This window comes from Panthera onca, chromosome E1 (genome assembly GCF_046562875.1).
Source record: "Panthera onca isolate mPanOnc1 chromosome E1, mPanOnc1 haplotype 2, whole genome shotgun sequence".
Lineage (NCBI taxonomy): Eukaryota > Metazoa > Chordata > Mammalia > Carnivora > Felidae > Panthera > Panthera onca.
The window spans coordinates 9,769,593-9,788,286 of record NC_138352.1 but is presented as its reverse complement, the minus strand read 5'-3'; the positions used below and the strand labels follow the sequence as shown (position 1 = coordinate 9,788,286).

Here is an 18,694-nt window from a genome sequence, read left to right as displayed (position 1 = left end):
AGGTGTCTTGACTTCTTTCCTGCAGGATGAGGAATGTGGCAGGCACCCTGACACTGTCCTTCTAGATAGGTGTGACAACAGGCTATCAGTTGGTTACTGCCTCACTTCTAGTTGAATAAATATATCCTCACACTTTTTCATGAGTTAATTAGCAAGACAATAGGCCCTTTAACTCCTAGCACCCTAAGTAAGCAGCTTTCTCTGTACCGAGGGTCTTACAAAGAGGCCTAGTGAGAGCTAAGGGGAAATGAGTGTGGGATGAACCCACTTGCTTCTAATGAATAGGATATGGCAAATTAACAGGATGGCACTCTGCTATTTGGTTACCAAAAGACTCGGGGGTGCCTGGATGGCTCAGTCAGCTAGGCATCTGACTCGTGATTTCTGCTCAGGTCATGATCTCGCTATTGTGAGGTTGAACCCTGCATCAGGCTCTGTGCTGGGTGTGGAGCCTGCTTGTGATTCTCTCTCTCCCTCTCCCTCTGCACCTCCCCTACTCACTCTCACGCACACACTCTCTCTCTCTAAAAAAAAAAGTCTCTGGTTTCTGTCTCACTGGCTTTCACTTACTTGCTATGATGGAAGCCAGATGCCATGTTGCGAGCATGTTGGGAGGACCATATGGCAAGGAACTGAGGGGGCTTCTCACCAATATCCATAAAAGCCTTGAGTTCCATGGTCTGTGAGCAACTGAATCCTGCCAGCAACTACATGAATGAACTTAGCAACTGACCCATCCTCAGTTGAGCCTTCAGATGAGAATGCGGTCCCATTCAACACTGCAGCCTTCTGCAAACCCTGTAAACAAAGTCATGCACAATTTCTGTGTAATAGTATATATTATTGTTTTAAGCTAAGTTTTGGGGTAATTTGTTATGCAGCAGTAGGTAACTTTGATCCCATGAGTTGCCTAAGAGTAGGACCAGGAATGAAGGTTTATCTTTCTGCCTTCTCAGGCTCTAGCACAGTGTTGACACACAGAACATGCACAGAAATGTTGGTTGCAGTGATGGGAAGTCACTGGTGAATCCAGGATTACCCCATCAGGGCAGGAGGCAGAGACAGGTCAATGCACATGCTCCATTTGAGGAGTGTGCAAAGAAAGGTTTAATGCAGTGTGTCTCTTTCATTCAGCTCTTACTTATCTCTAGGAATGCCCAGGGCCATGTCAGTGACACTTGGCCAGGTTAGAGTTAGGGTTAGGGTTAAGTTTAGGTTTAATGACTTAACTCCTGGAATGCTCACATTGTCACCAATGAGTGAAATTATTCTGTAAACCCGAGACAGTGGGTCAGGATGGAGCGGGTGGTCAACATTGTTCCATGTCATCATGAAGATGCTGGTGCCTGGATTGTAGGTACTTTATCAACTCTCTTTAAGAACTCTTGCCTCCAAACTGAAGTGGGCTTCCCTGGGTGGATACATCTCCCACATACCTTTAGTTGGCAGCCAGAGAGAAGTGCCCATTCCCATGGCCCTTGCAGAGAAGCCTCCAACCCCACCTCTAGTGTTTGCTCATGGATAAGATTCCTGATACTCCTTTACTGTATCTTTTGCTTTAAGAAGCCTTTGCCATGACCATAACTTGTTAAGTTGTTTGAGTCCTTCCAGTGAATCACCAAACTAGTGGGAGATCATGGGACCCCTTGTGCAGAATGAAAAGGTGTTTCGGGGGTAAAAGAGGAGCTTGTTATTATGAAAGGAAGGGAACGGGCTCTCTTCATCCCTCCCTTAACTCCATTATTTGGCAGAACAGTGGCACCCCCAAAGATGTCCCCATTGTAACCCCCAAAAGAACTTGTGAGTATTTTACTTTTTATGGCAAAAAAAATACTTTACAGATGTGATTAAGTTAAAGATCCTGAGATGGAGAGATTATCCTGGATTATCCAGTGGGCCCATATTATTGTAAGGGTTCCTATGAAACAGAAGCTGGAGGGTCAGAGTCACAGAAAGAGATATGATAATGGGAGCCAAGGGTGGAGTGATGTGGGGCCATGAGCCACATGCAGGTGGAAGAAGTCAAGGAAGTGGATTCTGCCCTGGAGCTTCCAGAAGGAATGAAGCTCTGCTGACATTGTGACTTTGATCCTGCAAAACTAATTTCAGACTTCCAACCTCTAGAACTTTAAGACTGGTATACATCCCCCCTCCTCTTTGTGACACCAAAAAGGGCATCTAGGTTAAGATTTGAACTGTGGAGGAATGTAAACCTTGGTTATAGCTGGACCAGAAACCATCCCCCAAGAGGACCTGTGTGTGACCACAGTGGACAGGCATTTCCCACAGGGCAGGGCTAGAGTTGTGGAAAAGCTATAGGGTTGAAAGCAGAGGACAGCCTGAGATGGAGGGGTAACTGGCCTCCCAGGGATGGGTGCGCTCTGCCGTGTCTGGGTGGGGCCTCAGCAGGTGAGGGAACGTGGGGCCTCAGCAGGTGAGGGAACATGGTGCCATCAAACTCCCCTTGTGGCTGTGGTTTTGGGTCACTCTCTATTTCAGCAGGTCCTTCCCCTTTCCTGATAACTTTACAGCTTAAAATGAAGAAGTAGCAGAGGAAGGAAGCAGATAACAAAATATGGACAGGAAGTGACAGTATCCAGGGCTGGAACTCTTAGGCCAGAAGTCAGACGAGAAGGATCTGGGTGTTCTGGGGCTAGGGAGACAGGACCACCGGTCTATTTGTAGCTCGGCCCCCTCTCTGCCTTCAGGTGACTGGGGCTGGGACTTGTCACTTACTGAATCTTCCCTGGGAGGAGGAGGTGGAGAAAACGATGAAGGAAGTTCAGGCACACACAGGTCCCATGAGATCACACCACCTAAGCAGATGGGCAGGAAGATATCGAGACCATGGCTACCACTGCACGGCACAGGCTGGGGTGGGGCATTTTGTCAGCCCACAGGTGTGTGTGTGTGCACTTGTGATAGCAGTTGCTAACATGACACCAGGGTCTGTGCCTAGCACTTGACATCATTGATCTCATTTATTCCTAACAACAGTCCTTAGGAGGTGGATACCACCATCCTTATGAAGAAACTGGGGGCTACAGAGGTGCCAGGGAGGGAGAGGTGTACTCTCCTCAGCAGTGGGAGGCCAGTGGTTAAGGGGGACAACAGCCAAGCTTCCCATGATAAACAAAGTAAGGACAAGCCAGAGGCCTGGTGTTTGGGTGTGCAGGGCCTCACAGGAGTAGACCCCAATTCTCAAGAGGCCCAATGGAGTGGCACAACCTATCTTGGGGCCGGGGAGGGTGACTGGGGCAGCAGTAATGTGAGTGGTCAGGTGAATGAGCCACTGTAAGGCAGAATTAGCAACGACTTGGGTGTGCAGCCACCAGGCATCCAGGATCCACTGGGACATGTGCAGGCAGCAAGTGACTGTTGATCACGCACCAGAAGGTCCCGTAGGCAGCCCCAGTTGTTGCCCTTGAGGATCCAAACAAAGGATCCTGAATTGGTCTTGAGCTGCACTGGAGAGTCTAGACAGAGGGATTTCAGTAAGATTTGAGGAATTACTATTTTTTTTTTTTTTTTTTTTTTTACCGGACTGAACAAATCCATGCCAAACTGCTGGCCAGAATCTTCTGCATGTTGCTGTCTAGTTCTCCCTGCACCATTTGTTAAAAAGACTGTCTTTTTTCCATGGGATATTCTTTCCTGCTTGGTCAAAGATTAGTTGGCCATACATTTGTGGGGCCAATTCTGGAGTCTCTATTCTATTCCATTGGTCTATGTGTCTGTTTTTGCGCCAATACCATGCTGTCTTGATGATTACAGCTTTGTAGTAGAGGCTAAAGTCTGGGATTTGCTGGCCAGAATCAAAGGGGGAAGTCCCATCACCCAGTTTGTGAAAACTTTGCTCTGCTTAGTGAAACAGTTTCTGGTGGTAGACCCTGGCTGCAAGGATGAGACTCAATAGCCCAGTGCAGTCATTTTGCACAGCAACCTGTCAGGTTAAGTGTATGTTTACCCCAGAACCTGGAAAATTTGGTGAAAATTTGACAGCAAGGAAGCCAATGAATCAGACTTCAAAAGTTTCCTCATTTTCTTTCAAAACCACCAGCAACGTCTGCATTGTCTACACTCTGGTGTCTGGATTCGAGACTGGTTTGAGGACACCATGCCTCTCCACTTTGGAGACACTATTTCTATGGTAATAACTTATTACTGTACAATTGCTGAAAGTGGAGGAGAGGTCCAGACACCTGTCTTTGGGAGGCAGCTCTCTTGTGTGGCTCCAGCTCCCTGCCCCGGTCCTTTCACTTCCTTCGAATCCTTTGAGGAATTTGTAGACTGTTTTCCACCACTTTCCATTCCCATGAACAGGTATATGGGTGTTCTGACTTCTCGACATCCTTGTCAAGACTCACTCTCAGACTTTTTGATGCTAGCCACTCTAGTGGGTATAAAGCAGTGTCTCGCCGTGGTTTTGATTTGCATTCCTTGATGGCTAGCATTTCCCTAATGATGTTGTCTGTGCTCCTCTTTGGACTGCCCCAGCTTTCTACCTCCTCCCTAGTGGTGGAGCAGATAGTAATAAGGGGAGTCTTGTCTTCTGGAAACTAAGCCTCTTCCCCTATGGCAGCTGGGGACATTCCCCAAATGCATGTGTTTCAGTTTTTGGTGGAGATGGGCAGGCCCCAGCCCTAAGGGCCTCCTGCCGTCCCCTGGCAGAGTGGCTCTGGGCAGTGGGTAGACACTGGATGGTAGTTCCCATGTCATAGAAGCCATGCTGTGGATTGTGCAGCCTGTGGCCCCCAACTGCAAAGCATTGGTAAGACATTGGGGTGATGGAGGTGGGGAAGAGGCTGTGCTTCCTTTTGGGAAAGTGATCTCCCTACTTCTTGGTCACTAAGCTCTTGGTCAGTTTGCTGCTTCCTCTACTGGCTTTCCCCCCAAATCCCAAAGGATAACAAACCAGATTGGAGTTTGTGAACTTGATTTGATGAAGTCTGGTATCAGGACCTCCCTCTGCCTCTGTCTTCTTATCTACAAAGTAGGAATAATGGTAACTGCCTTACAGCTTTGCTGTGAACTTCAGAAATAATTTTGGGGAACCCGCTAGCACTGTGCTTGGGGAAGAGAAGCAGTTATTGTTATAATCGGGACCCCTGCCTAGCCCCTCCTGGGTGTTGCAGTTCTGCAGTTTCCTGTCTCCCTGAGATGCTCTAGGTCTGCCCAGCCCACACTTTTCTCAGAAACTTCAGATCTTATCCCTGCACTGCCAATTTCTCACTCAGCTCCTGACTGGAATATTTGATTTTCCACTTACAGGCAGAATCCTGCCAGGAAGAAAGGCCCAAACCTTTTGATGGTTGAACAGAACTCACGGATCTGGCCACCATTCCCTTCCCTTTCTCCACAGGAAGTGAGAAATATCTGTGATGCTTTGGGCTTTGAGACCCAGAAGCTTACGTTTATTAATTTAAAAAAAATTACGTGTGTCTTCTTCCAAATATTAAACTCTAGCATTTTCAATAAATGTAATAACCATATTAATAATGATGATTTAGACATAGATTCTAAAGTTTAACAGATTTTCTACTGTTATTTCCTTTATACCCACATCTTTTTCAAATTTCAATTCTTTGGATTGACTTCTCGGTTGGGTGGAGTACTTTGAGACTTTTTTTTTTTTTTAACATAGTATAAATGGATAATGCACATTTGGAGTCCTTGCATTTTTGAAATATCTTTCTGTTTTTGTCTACAAGGTAGAGCATTCTTGGACATTGATTTTCTGTCTTGAAATTCCATAGACATTACTCCACTGCATATATATTTAATTGTACACACACACACACACACACACACACACACACACATGCATTTAATTGTAAGATACACATGGAAAAGACTACATAAAACATATATGTACCATTTACATAATAATCATAAAGCAATTTTTATATAGCTGCCAATGAGGTCAAGAAATAGAACATTGCCAGTACCCCAGATATCTGCTTTCTGTTCATACCCTCTCCCTCCTCCACTAGATATATGCATTACTCTGATAGTTGTGACATTCATTTCCTCGATTTTAAACATCAACCATATTGTAGTACATTTTACATATAAGAAAATGCACCCATTTTATATGTACAGTTCAATGAGTTTTGACCATCTCCTTCCCTGTGACCAACACCACAATCAAGATATAGGACATTATCAATTACCGCAGAAAGTTCCCTTGTGCCCCTTTATAGACCATCCCTACCCCTGCTACAGGCAACTATTGATCTGATTTCTATCACCTCTATATGAATTTTATATAGTTTAGTCTTACCTACTTTGGGACTTCATATAGATGGGATAATATTGTAAATATGTTCATGACTTGCTTCTTTCACTTAATATTATGCTTGAGATTCATCATGTTGCAGCTGTAGTGTGCCCATTTTTGTTGCTGAATAAGATTCCACTGTGTGATTATACCACATGTATTTATCCATTCTATTGTCGATGAACATTTGGTTGTTGTCAGATTTTGCAGTTATGATCAGGACTACATTCTACATTCAATTCATACATAAGAAAATAAGGACAGTGTATTAGTCACTTGTCTGTTCGCTCTTAGATCTACTCATTGTCATCTATCTATCTATGTATCATCTATCTATCTATCTATCTATCTATCTATTATATATCTATCTATTTTCTATGTATCATCTATATCTATCTATCTATCATCTATCTTCTATCTATCTATCTATCTATCTATCTATCTATCTATCTATCTCTATCCATCCATCATCTATCTCTCTAGCTCTATCTTATCTATCTATCTATCTCTCAATCTATCTAGCTATTATCTATCTACATACCTATTCACAATAGTATATAGTCTCTTATTGTTAGGTAAGTAGGGTCTTTTCAATTTTTCACTAATATGTGTTCTCATTTCCAATTTTTTTCTTAGCCTAGATTATGCAAAGCAGAAATATGGGGCACAGAGAAAGGCCACTTTTATAATTCTTTACACCTATTGCTAAATTACATTGTAGAACCAGAGCAGTGTGTCACCCACAAGGAATATATGAGTTCCTATAACACCACACCTTTGTCTGCCTTTACTACTACCTTAAAAACATCTTGACTAACAGGTCCCTGGGTGGCTCAGGCAGGTAAGCATTTGACTCTTGATTTTGGCTCAGGTCATGATCTCACAGTTTGTGGGATCAAGCCCCAAGTTGGGCTCTGCGCTGACAGTGCAGAGCATGCTTGGGAATTCTCTCTCTCCCTCCCTTTCTCTCTGCTGCTTCTGTGCATGTGCTCGCTCCCTCTCACAAAAATAAATAAATAAACATGAAAAAAAGCCATCTTGACTAATTTGGGAAAATTTATAATTTAGTTGTTTTCATATATCCATGAATTTGCTTGCCAGTGAGGATAAACACTTATTTTTTCTGAATATTAGTCCTTTGCCTTTCTTTCTTCTTTTGAGACTTGCGGGTCCATGGTCTTTGCCAATTTTTCTTTTAAGGTTTTAGTATTTCTCATTTTGATTTGTACAAGCTCTTAATGTTTTTGGCATTTTTTCCCCTATTTTATTATTTAACCACAGAAATGCTTTAAATTTTATGTAATTAAATCTAGCTTTGTGCTTGTATTTCAAGTTCTGTGAGCAGCATGATGACACCCTGGAGACTGCCTATCACAGGACATGACCCTGCAGTCTGCCCGTTCACACTCCTGGATGCCACATTGGCCAGCTCCTCCCCTTTGCTCCTAGCCCTTTCCAGCCACTGCCTCTTTTCTCTCTGCTTTTCTTCCCAGAGCTTCTTGTGAAACACTGTCTACACTGGCTGGCTCCGTTTCCTCTTCCCTCCTTTTCCCCCCAGTCTCTCCCAATCTGTCTTGACAAGGACCACATCCCTCCTTCTAATCCTGTCCAGAGGCATCTTGTCTTTCTGCATCTTATTTTACTTCTCTGTAGTGTTTGGTTCAGCCAATGGCTCCTTCCTTCTGGAAATGTGTTCCTTTCCCTGCTTTCAGACTCTCCTGGTTTTCCTCTTGCTTCACTTTCCTCCTCCTTACTTTTTTTGCAACCTTTCTTCCTCAGTCCACACATGTTGCTGAACTTGGGAACCTAGGTCCTGGTGCTCTCAGGTAACCCTGTGAACTTCTAAATGTGTGTCTCTCACCTGGACCACAGGTTGTACACTCAACTCCTCACTAAGCATCTCCACTTGGACGTCTAACAGGCATTGAGAAACCCTTAGTGAAAGGAAAAGCATTTCAGGTAGAGGGAACAGCACATGCAAAGGCCCTGAAATGAGAAAGCATTTGATGTATTCAAAGAAAAGGAAGGGAACCAGTGAGTCTGTAGGCTGATAGGTAGGTGGGAGGGGGTTGTATAAAGCAGTGGTGGGATAGAGGACCAGCGAGAGAGGAGGGGTAGACTTTGGTCATGTTGAGTGTGAGTTGCCAGAGCAGCCAGTCCCAAGGGCACAACAGGGTCATGGGGAATTGGGGCTGGAGACACTGGGCAAGGAATCTGAGGTGCTGGTGGAGGAGCGAGTGGGAGCTGCTGCTTCCCCTTGAGGTGACATGGGGCTGTACCAAGCGGAGAAGCAGGGAGGGCCTAGAAGAGAGAGCCAGCTTCTCAGGCCACACCAAACGAGGCCGATGAGGACCAAGCAGAAGCATCCGGGTCTCTAACTGGGCCAGGTTGGACTCAGCCTGAACCAAGACTGGCCTAAAGTCACTCTGTAGGTTGTTTGGACCCTGAAAAAATTATCATACATCTAAAGTAGCTGCCATTGCCTCAGGATTCTGCTTCCAATTACTAGCAGGAATGATCTCTGGTGAGGGGCCTGTCCTCCAGACAAGAGGGTGGCAAACTCTTCTCATCAGGGCCAGATAGGGGGCATCATGGGTTTTGTGGGCCAGCTACTCAATTCTGCCCTTGTAGCAGAAAAGCTGCCTCAGACAATATAGAAAGGAGCAAGTGTGGTTGTGTTCCCATAAGACTTGTTTATACACTCTGAAATGGTAGTGTTGTGCAATTTTCATGTGTCATGAAATATTTTTCTTCTGATTTTTCCAACTGTTTAAAAATGTAAAAGCGTTTGAGGAGTGCTTGGGTAGCTCAGTTGGTGAAGCATCTGACTTCTGCTCAGGTCATGATCTCGCGGTTCATGGGTTCGAGCCCCACGTCGGGCTCTGTGCTGACAGCTTGGAGCCTGGAACCTGCTTCAGATTCTGTGTCTTCCCCTCTCTCTGCCCCTCCCATGCTCATGCTCTCTCTCTCTCTCCCAATAATAAATAAACACTAAAAAAATTTTTTTTAAATGTAAAAGTGTCCTTAGCTCATGGACTATAGAAAACCAGAGGGTGGCCAGGAGGCATGGTTTTGCATCCATGTCTCCCAAAGCCCTGCAAGTCTCATCATTTGTCAACCTGATTTTATATTAATTACTTTAGCCAAGCCTCCCATGCTATGGGAAACAGTGACTTTGGCTGTCACACCTCAGTGTAGTACTGTTTGGGTGCCAATTCTTATGGAAGACTCTGTAACTCCTGTGGCTCCAGGGGGCCAAGATACCTTGGTGCTCTCCTGAGGCTATCAATGAAGTACGCCCTCACTCCATTCTGGGGCTGTGGTGACCCTTCATGGATCCCAGTTTTGGGCAGGGAGCTCTGCTCCAGTTACCCATCTGGTATGGGCCTAAGGCATAAGCTCCTGTCCCCTTGTGGTTGTTGAAATGCCAGCCCCTTTCCTCCTAAAGCCCGTATCCATTCTGATAGTTCCCATCAGCCATCTGGTATCAGATCCTGTTCATAGTCTTGGCTTTCAGTTCCCTTTACATTTCTGGCACTTGGGGATTTCCTTTGCTTTGGTTTATTTGTTTGTTTATTTATTTATTTGAGAGAGAGAGAGAGAGAGAGCGCACGTGCGCACACGCACGAGTGGGGGAGGGGCAGAGGGAGAGGGAGACACAGAATCCCAAGCAGGCTCCGGGCTCCGAGCTGTCAGCACAGAGCCTGATGCGGGGTTTGAACTCAAGAACCATGAGATCATGACCTAAGCTGAAGTTTGACGCTTAACTGACTGAGCCACCCAGGATCTCCTCCTTTGCTTGATTTTGAATTCACTTAAGTATCAGAACCTTTGGAGTTGCATTTTATTTATTTTACTTTTATTAATTTTTCTTTTTAAAAAATTTTAGAGAGGGGAGACGGAGGGAGGGAAAGAGAAAGGGAGGGAGGGAGGGAGGGAGGGAGGGAGACAGAGAGAGAGAGAGAGAGAGAGAAGAAAATCTAAAGTAGGTTAGGGGAGTCTGGGTGGTTCAGTCGGTTGGGCGGCCGACTTCGGCTCAGGTCATGATCTCGCCGTCTGTGAGTTCGAGCCCTGCATCGGGCTCTGTGCTGACAGCTCGGAGCCTGGAGCCTGTTTCAGATTCTGTGTCTCCCTCTCTCTGACCCTCCCCCGTTCATGCTCTGTCTCTCTCTGTCTCAAAAATAAATAAACATTAAAAAAAATTAAAAAAAAAATAAAGTAGGCTCCATGCCTAGCACAGAGCCTGATGTAGAGCTCCATCCTACTACCCTGGGATCATGACCTGAGCCAAAATGAAGAGTTGGATGCTCAACTGACTGAGCTATCCAGGTGCCCCTTGGGTTGCGTTTTAGATAGGATTTCCATGTTTGGAACTAGAAGACAGTCTGTGTATTGGCTCAGTCTACCATATTGCCTGGAATTTGTCCTTTCTTATTGGATAATGAAATGTGACCACATTAGGCATATTTTATAAATTTTAAACCATTATTGCTTGCCTTTGCTCATTCCAATTTCCTTTATTTTATAAAAAAAAATTTCAAGGATCAGATTGGGGGGAAAAAAGAAAGCAGAAGAAAACAATGTAAAAGCAGGACCTAGGTGACTGAAGATCTGTTTGATGCTCTTGATGGGAGAATGGAAACCTCCAACTGTTGTCTGTGCTGAAGAACAGGGTACACAGAGTTGTGCCTACCATTAGTTCCACTCATTCTGGGTCCCCCAGTTGAGTGACTAGTCACATACATGCAAGCAGGAGCCATGTGGCTTTTTCCCTCTGGGGCTCAACATATATACCATATTTCATTAGATATGGTGAAAGAAGGAAAATAAGAAATTGTGCCCTTACAGCAAGTTTGAAGTGACAGATAATCTGATAGAGAGTTTCAAAAGATAGTGAAGGTTATAGGCTATGGGTATCAACCACTGGGAAAGAGAAGAAAATGATGGGGGTTATTTATCACTGGAATTACATGTTTAGATACCTGTGTCTTAGAGAAGAATATGCCTCTGGTGTGTAAGTTGAATTGGAGGGAATGTACAGCTGGTTGATAGACCAGATGAGAAGCTAGTCCTGTTCCAGGACTATTCTAAAGATATTTAACATTTTTACTGAGTAGTTACTACTATGTTCCAGGCACTGTGCCAAATGCTTTATGTTTGTTCACTCATTTATTTCCTATGATGCAAGAATGGTTACCAACTACTGTACCTTATACATGAAGAAACTAGGGAAGAGAGTGATTTAGCAACATGCCCAAGGGCACATGGGTAGTACATAATGGAGGTGGGATTTGAATCTGCATAACTCCAGAATCTAGACCCTTAACCAAAACCCTTATACTAAATTAGGTTGATAATGTACAAGAAGGTTGAGCATCCCCACAGGAAATCAGAAAGTTGGGTCTGGAGCCAAGACAGAGACTAGGTTAGAGGAAAGGGTATGAGGTCAACTGCCTGGAGGTTATGGTTGAGAGAGTTATGGGGAGTCCTCACCCCTGATCTTTAAGTGGGCATGTTTTATGACCCCAAAGTAGGCAGCCAGAGAGCAGGAGCAGCTGGTTATGTCAAGCAAGCAAACCCAGACGGGAAGAAGAATGGGAGGCAGGTTCAAAGGCTCACCTCTGTTGGAGGTTTCATATATTGGGATTGGCTTTCATGGAGGCTTGGGGTATGATCCAAACATTATATTGCCATTAGATGAAGCACAAATCAGCAGATTTCCCATGTTGTTCTTAGTCCATTCTCTGAAGTATCTCTTGTCATTCTTCTGTTTCTAAGTAGGGCTTCAAATTAGGAAGTGTCTAGGAGAAGAACAAGGAAGTAAATGAGAGAGAAACACAAAGGAAACTTGAACAAGTAGAAGGTGGATGCCCTAGGCTCTGTCACAAACACCTGGATTCCAGCTGGGACTTGGATTTGCTGGGGACACTAGCCAGAGAGACGGGACCATGTGGCTGTCCCCAGCTCTGCTCCTTCTCTGCCTCTCAGGTGAGTGAGGCTGGGGCTTTGGGTACCTGGTATTTCAGGGGGTGGAACAGTGGGCAGAAGGTCTATCCTGGGTTCAAGCCAGAGGTGAAGTCTCAGCAGACACAAGAAGGACACATCCATTCATCCATCTGTGTATCCTTCTATCTACTCAGACATTCACCTACAGATCCTACATACACTTATTGAGCACCAGATGTGTGCCAGGAGCATTCTGGTTGCTGTGTTTAAGAGCAACTTCTGCAGTCAGGAACTCATAGTTGAATGAGGGAGACAAACCACTATGATACAGTGTTGAACTTGTTGTAGAAAGAGATTCATTTATATGGTGTGGAGGTGCACAACAAGGGCCCCAAACACTGCTCTTGACCAGGTGCAATTCTTCACTGATGCTCCACTGGACATTGGTCTTGAAAGATGAATAAATTGGCTGAGTGGAAAGTGGGAATAGCTTATGAAAAAGTGTAGAGATATTAAAGAGCATGGAGATTTCAAAAATTAGCAACAGTTGTATTTTGTCAGAGCTTAGTTTAAAGGGGTTGGAAAGGTTTTTAGTAGGAATTAATGAAGGATCTAAAATGGCATCCTCCGCACCCATCTCAGACCCTTTCTGGAACAAGATGTAGTTCAGGCAGGTAAATAAAATTGTCCATTGAAGGTTGGAGTTTCAGAATAGAAACTGTTAAAAATAGGCATTCAACATGGACGAGAGCCCATTCTCTACAGGAAGTAAGTTTAGGGTAAAAATCGGACGGTATTCTTCATGTTTGTAGAATAAATTTTATGACATGGAACCTGCCCAACATAATCATGGACTGTTCCAGAATAGTGAGTGGAAAAGGCAGAGGTTTAAAGGAAGAATACCAGCTGGGTGCAACTGGCCAAAACATAATTTTCTTTTCAGTAACACGGTAGAGTAGACAGGATGATCTTCAAGGCCCCCCAGAGCCCTCATAACCGAGATCTTAGACTCAGAAAGACTTTTAAAAGAGATGCATCTCATTACACGTGGGAGGTGCTCAAAATGCCTTGAATGAGGGTGACGATGATAATAGATGTTTTCTGAGTTACCGTAATTAATGAAATGGGCATCCAAAGCAGTAGTGGCTGAAGCCAGCTTGCATCGGCTCATAAGAACTGATTATGGGCTTATCTTCCCAACCCCGTGTCCAGTGACAGCATGTTGTTGGCCTGAAATCAGTCGTGGTGAGAGCATTTACACCACAGAAATTGGCAAACAGTATAAACCATGGCTACTCCTCGACTCCCCTCACCCCGCCTTGCTCCTTACCCAGAGTCAGTTTACCGGCCTATCACGGTCTGCTTGCTTAAATCTGATATAATTGTCTAAGTGCCCTAGCCTGGGTGCAATTAAACTGGACTGGAAACCTCTTCCCACTCCTTCATGTGGACTGGCTGACCTCTCCAGATGCACGTGGGTTGACCCTAGGATTCCTCCTGGGTCCAGGTTGAAACTTTGGAGTCACTTATGAATTTTGGTTCTTTTTTTTCCATCCCAGCTCCTGACTCAGCTCCTTCCTGCTTGTCCCTACTTTCTCCCACCCACCACACACTGGGGTTATAAACACCGTTTGGAAATGTGTGACCACTTTACATTTTTATAGAGGGCACCCCAAAGAGTTGTATGGCTAGCCTGAGAGAGGAAGGGGAGAAAGTTGTAAAGAAAGATGGTGAGGCTCCGGGTACTGTGATGGGGGGGTCAATGGGAAGGAGTCAGCTCATGCCCCAAACCTCTGTCGAGAAGCCTAATAGGGTCTCCTTGGGACTGAGCCCTTCTCAGCAATGCGTCACTCCTCCCTCAAGTGTAGTCTGGATGAGAGCCAGGGGTTTACTTTTCCTCTCTTGAGAACATGTGGAGAGCAGAGTAAACAAGAAGTTGTACTCTTGCAGAACAAGTTTGAATTGCAGAAAACCTAGAATGCAGAGCCTCTCTCCAAAGGGAGATATTTTTGTGTGTGACTGAATTTCACGTCTGGCAAAGGCTGCCAGTCTAAGGATAGGGCAAGACAGTCAGCTCACTCTGCTGAGAACTAGATTTGTTCCAATTCTCCCTGTCCCCAAGGGCTGGCATCCCTATGTGGTTACTCAGTGTTTCTGGGCTTATAGAGCACAGGTCTTTACTTATCTTTCTGGCTGTAGTCTCCAAACCCTCTGGCTTAGGTCCTAAGTTCAGATGTCCCTCCAGGTCCCCATACCTGAGCCTGGAACCACTTATACCTCCTTGGCAAGTTTCCCCTTGGGCTTCAGGCATACAGCTACTGAGGGGACCCATTGAGATAGAGTCCTGGGACATGGCTTGTGTTTTCCAGGCTCTTTGTCCCTGACGGGCCCCAGCTCTGTGACAGGCACCTTGGGTGGCTCTCTGAGTGTGCAGTGTCAGTATGAGGAAGAGTACCAGAGTTATAAAAAATACTGGTGCCGAGGGCAGAATGAGGGCACATGTGACAATATTGTGGAGACCCAGGGAGAAGCGAAAGAAAAGAATGGCCGCGTGTCTATCAGAGACCATGCTGATCGCCTTACCTTCATCGTGACCATGGAGAACCTCACTGCAGACGATGCTGGATCCTACTGGTGTAGAGTTCAGAAAACATGGTACCTGGGCTTCTGGTCATCTGGCACTTCAGTCCAGGTTAAGGTGTCTGTTTCCCCAGGTAAGAGATCTTCTCACTCCATCAGCGGAGCTTATGGGACATGACTGAACATGGGGATGAGGATGAGTGCCATACTGAAGAGTGTCTTTAGGCCTTGTCTAGTCCTTAGTCCCAGTGGTGTTGGGAAGAGCCTATGATGAGGGCAGAGAGAGAGGTGACTGACCCTTTAGCCTTGGCATGGGTGGGGGTGAGTAGCCCAAGGTGCCCTCACTCTCTCACTCCATTGCCTGGGAGGCCCCTCCCTGCTGGACCAAGGCTATTTCCACCATGCTGTTTGGAAACCTGCACTAAAGGAAATAAACTCGCTGCATATACATCTTCAGCTTGCTCACAGAACATTCCCTCTACTATACTGTCCTGAAATTAACCTCACTCCTCTCATTTCAAAAAATAAGCTTCTTGAGTGGAAGCTGCTCCTTCTCCTACCTCGATGTGCTATAGGGCTGTGAAGCTGTGTCCAAATTCTCCCACCCCTTCATTACAGCTTCCAATTACTGTCCTATCTGCCTCCTTTAACATTTTTGTCACATGGCCACACCCCTCTACCTCTCCTTTGCATGGCCTTCCATTAGCTTCTAGTTTACTCCCTAATCCCTGCCATTGTCTTGGGAGTTTTTAATGAATAACTAGTCCAACATCCTTTTCTTGGGTTCCGTGACCTTCTTGACTGCAGTGGCCCACATTTCCACTTTCCAGAATTCCACTCCATGGCAACGTTGCACAGCTTGCTGTCACCCCAAACTGGTCCATGTTCAGAACCCTACACTCAGACATTGTACTTTTGGACAGCTTTCTGTGTATCAGCTTTCCCACACCCTCACCCCCACTGGCCCTATCTATTCTCAACCTCACATATGCCTCCAATCCTTTGATGCCTCTCTCCATTCTCTCCCCATTTATTACCCATCCTGCTCCTGCCCTGATCTCACTTCCTTCCTCAACCCTCATGGAAGACTACATTTTCTTCTCTCACCAGTACCCTCCACTCTTGTACACCATTTCCCTACCTACTTCTCGAAAACTTCATCCCTGGATCCATCTTAAAATTAGGGTGAGCAACCATTGGGGGTTGCCCAGGACTGGCAAGTTCCTTGGGAGGCAGAACTTTCAGTGCTACAACTGGAAAAGTCCCAGGCAAGCTAGGGCAAATTGATCCCCTACCTAAAATCTATTTGCTCCAGTACTGCTGAAGAATAGTCACAGAAGGCACCTATGGGTGTCAATACAAATTCATGGTTTCTAATATGACCCTCCTGTTCTTCTACCTTACTAAGGGAGTACGGGATACCAGACGTGAACTCTCTCAATTTCTTTTCTTCTGCGCTTACACACTTCTGTGCTGCTTAACTCATTCTTCCCTCTTTCCCTTCTAGGTGGAAGGAAGTTTCCTTCTGTTCAATAACGGTCATCCTGAAGCTGGCTTCTCACCCTGTAGCTCCTTGCCTCTCCATTCCCTTGAGCCAAATTCTCTCTTTGCGCATCTGTATCCTTCTTCCATCGATTATCCACACTCTTTACCTCAACCTGGAAACAGGCTCGAGTCCTAAAACTATCTTGTAATCCCTGCGGCCTCCGCTAGGCGTCACCATCCCTCATGTCTTTCCTTTGTCTGCCTGGAAAGTAGCTGAGGTCCATGTCCTCCTTTGTGCTCCTGCTGCACCTGATGGAGTCTGCTCCTGTACTCACTTTCTATTGACCTGACTCCATCTATTTAGACTCATCCCTGTCCCTCCTCCCTATGGGGCTCCTCGTCAGCTGCGGAAGCCCCTGAGAGACCCCTGCTGTCACCCCAGGCAGAGTCAGACTTGGGATGGAAAGAAAGACCTGGCACTTACTAGAGGTGGCTTTTACGACCAGTTCTGAAAAAGTCTCACTTGGTCCCTTAGGGGCTCACTCCATCCAGGAGGTGGTCTGGGTCTAGCTTCAGAGTCCCTTTTGTGAGTGGGTGATGGTGTGCAACATTGGGTCCAAATGGGCACTTCATGCATGGCTAGGGAGAGGGCAGCACCTGATGTGTGACTTGTCTCTAGCACCAAGTAAAACCGCAGGGGAGACCACATGTCAAGCTGCATCTGACATCTTTCCGGGGCTGAGTACCAAGCAGAACTTCAGTGCTGAGGAAGTGTTGATCCACTGCTCGGGGTAAGGGATCACAACCTACAAATCACAGAAGGGGTTCAGAAGCCTTATGGGACCTTTGGGTGGGGGCTGACAACACACCATGCTCTTTTTACCTCACTGCTGCTGGGTTTTCTTCCAGTTCTGGTCCTGATTTTTACATTCTCCATGGCTGCATGGGGATTCCTCACGGAAAATACCACTTGTTCTGTGAACCCTCTCCCACATGGGGCAGCTGCAGGGAACCAGGAGGCTGGTTCAGGTGGATGTGCAGCCTCTCCCACCCCACCCCACCCCCTCTACTTCTCCACCTGGTTCTGGACTCCAGGTTCTGGTTCTGTCCTCCCAACCCGGGCTTGCCTCCAGAGGTCTTGGCTGTATCATAGATCCTATACCAGGAGCCACTTGTGGGGTCCAGGGCAGGGAGATGGACTGGCTCAAGGCTGTTTTTCTCCTCCCAAAGATACCCAGAAAAGGCCATGATGTTTCTGTCAGGTCCTGCAGGACAGAGGACAAGGATCAGGACTTTAAAGTGAGGGTGGGGGTGGCTTTCATGATCAAGGAAGGGGAGGGGGCCCAGAGAAGTGCTGCCCTGACACATGTCCTTTCCAGGTTTGATCCTAAGTGATTTGGGCTCAGGTTGCAGGGACAGGTGGGGAGAGAAGGGTCCTGGCCCCACTCCCTTGAGGAGGCAGCTCACTTTCTGTCCCTATTTCCCCGGACAGGTCCTCATCCAGCAGTGTCCACTTGCTGCTCCTGGTCTTCCTGAAGCTGCCCCTGTTCTTGACATTGGTGGGTGCTGTCCTCTGGGTGAACAGGCCTCTGAAGGGCCCTGGAGGAAGTCAGCCTGACAAAGAGAAGCCATCACATAGTGCACCGTCCCCAGGAAAGCCCTGTCCAGGAATACAGCACTTCAGACCAGATAGAAGAGACCTTCAGACTCTGGACTCCAGGGCAGGGGGGCAGCAGTGCCTGGATTCTGGAGGCACCTAAGTCTTCTGGAGATATTGTTCCTGTGTCTCAAGGGAGAATCCTGGGTCTTGGATGACACTTGCTGCAAGTGCTCAGGTGCAGGAAGGATGAGTCTCCTGGGCCAGTGTTTGGGGTCCTCCTCTCTCTATCCCAGATTCCTTGGCCCCTTGCTCTTATGCCTACCTCTCAAGGGCAAGAATTCTCTAGAGGTTACTGGAAAGTCCAGCCCTTTACTCTTTTCATTGCCACAAAAGCTCCTCAGCTCAGTGTCTCCCAGGGTAATAACCATCTCCTCCCTGTAGCCAGGAGGCTCCCTGAGGACTTACCCCACATAGTCTCAGTCTTTGGGCTCAACAGGGCTTCAACCTCACTTGTGTCCCTGTGATCAGGGAATGTACGCTGTGCTCAAACATCTCTGCCTGGGCTGGCCATGACTGAAGAGCTTTCGGTTAAAGCCCTGGAGCTGGTTGGAGCTGCAGTGGGTGCCCCCAATATCACTCCCAGAATTTTCCACCCTTGTGGGCCTCCTGCACACAGGGCTGGTGGACAGTCCACTGTAGCAGAAGTGTGGCTGAAGCCACCTGTCAACAGTTGGTGCTTTCCATAAGAGAAGCAGACAGTTTTCTAAAGACAAGGACACAGAGGTGAGGAGTACCTCCCCACA

The 18,694-nt window shown here is 46.4% G+C and overlaps 1 protein-coding gene and 1 long non-coding RNA gene across 4 annotated transcripts in view; one reads left to right on the top strand and one right to left on the bottom strand.

Moving 5' to 3' along the window:
* LOC132687366 (uncharacterized) overlaps positions 1–11,989 on the bottom strand; it is a 22,747-nt gene extending 10,758 nt beyond the window's left edge. For all 3 annotated transcript variants that reach the window (XR_014136031.1, XR_014136030.1, XR_014136029.1), the window contains exons 1-3: positions 11,900–11,989; positions 6,284–6,509; positions 571–798 (exon numbers count right to left, since the gene is read on the bottom strand). This is a non-coding gene — a long non-coding RNA (uncharacterized LOC132687366). The remainder of the gene's footprint in view (positions 1–570; positions 799–6,283; positions 6,510–11,899) is intronic.
* CD300E (CD300e molecule) lies at positions 10,497–18,694 on the top strand. The gene is made up of 5 exons (XM_060645487.3): positions 10,497–11,948; positions 12,062–12,268; positions 14,596–14,940; positions 16,971–17,082; positions 17,784–18,694. The coding sequence occupies exons 2-5, from the start codon at positions 12,229–12,231 to the stop codon at positions 18,049–18,051; spliced, it is 765 nt and encodes a 254-aa protein (XP_060501470.2). The 5' UTR covers positions 10,497–11,948; positions 12,062–12,228; the 3' UTR covers positions 18,052–18,694.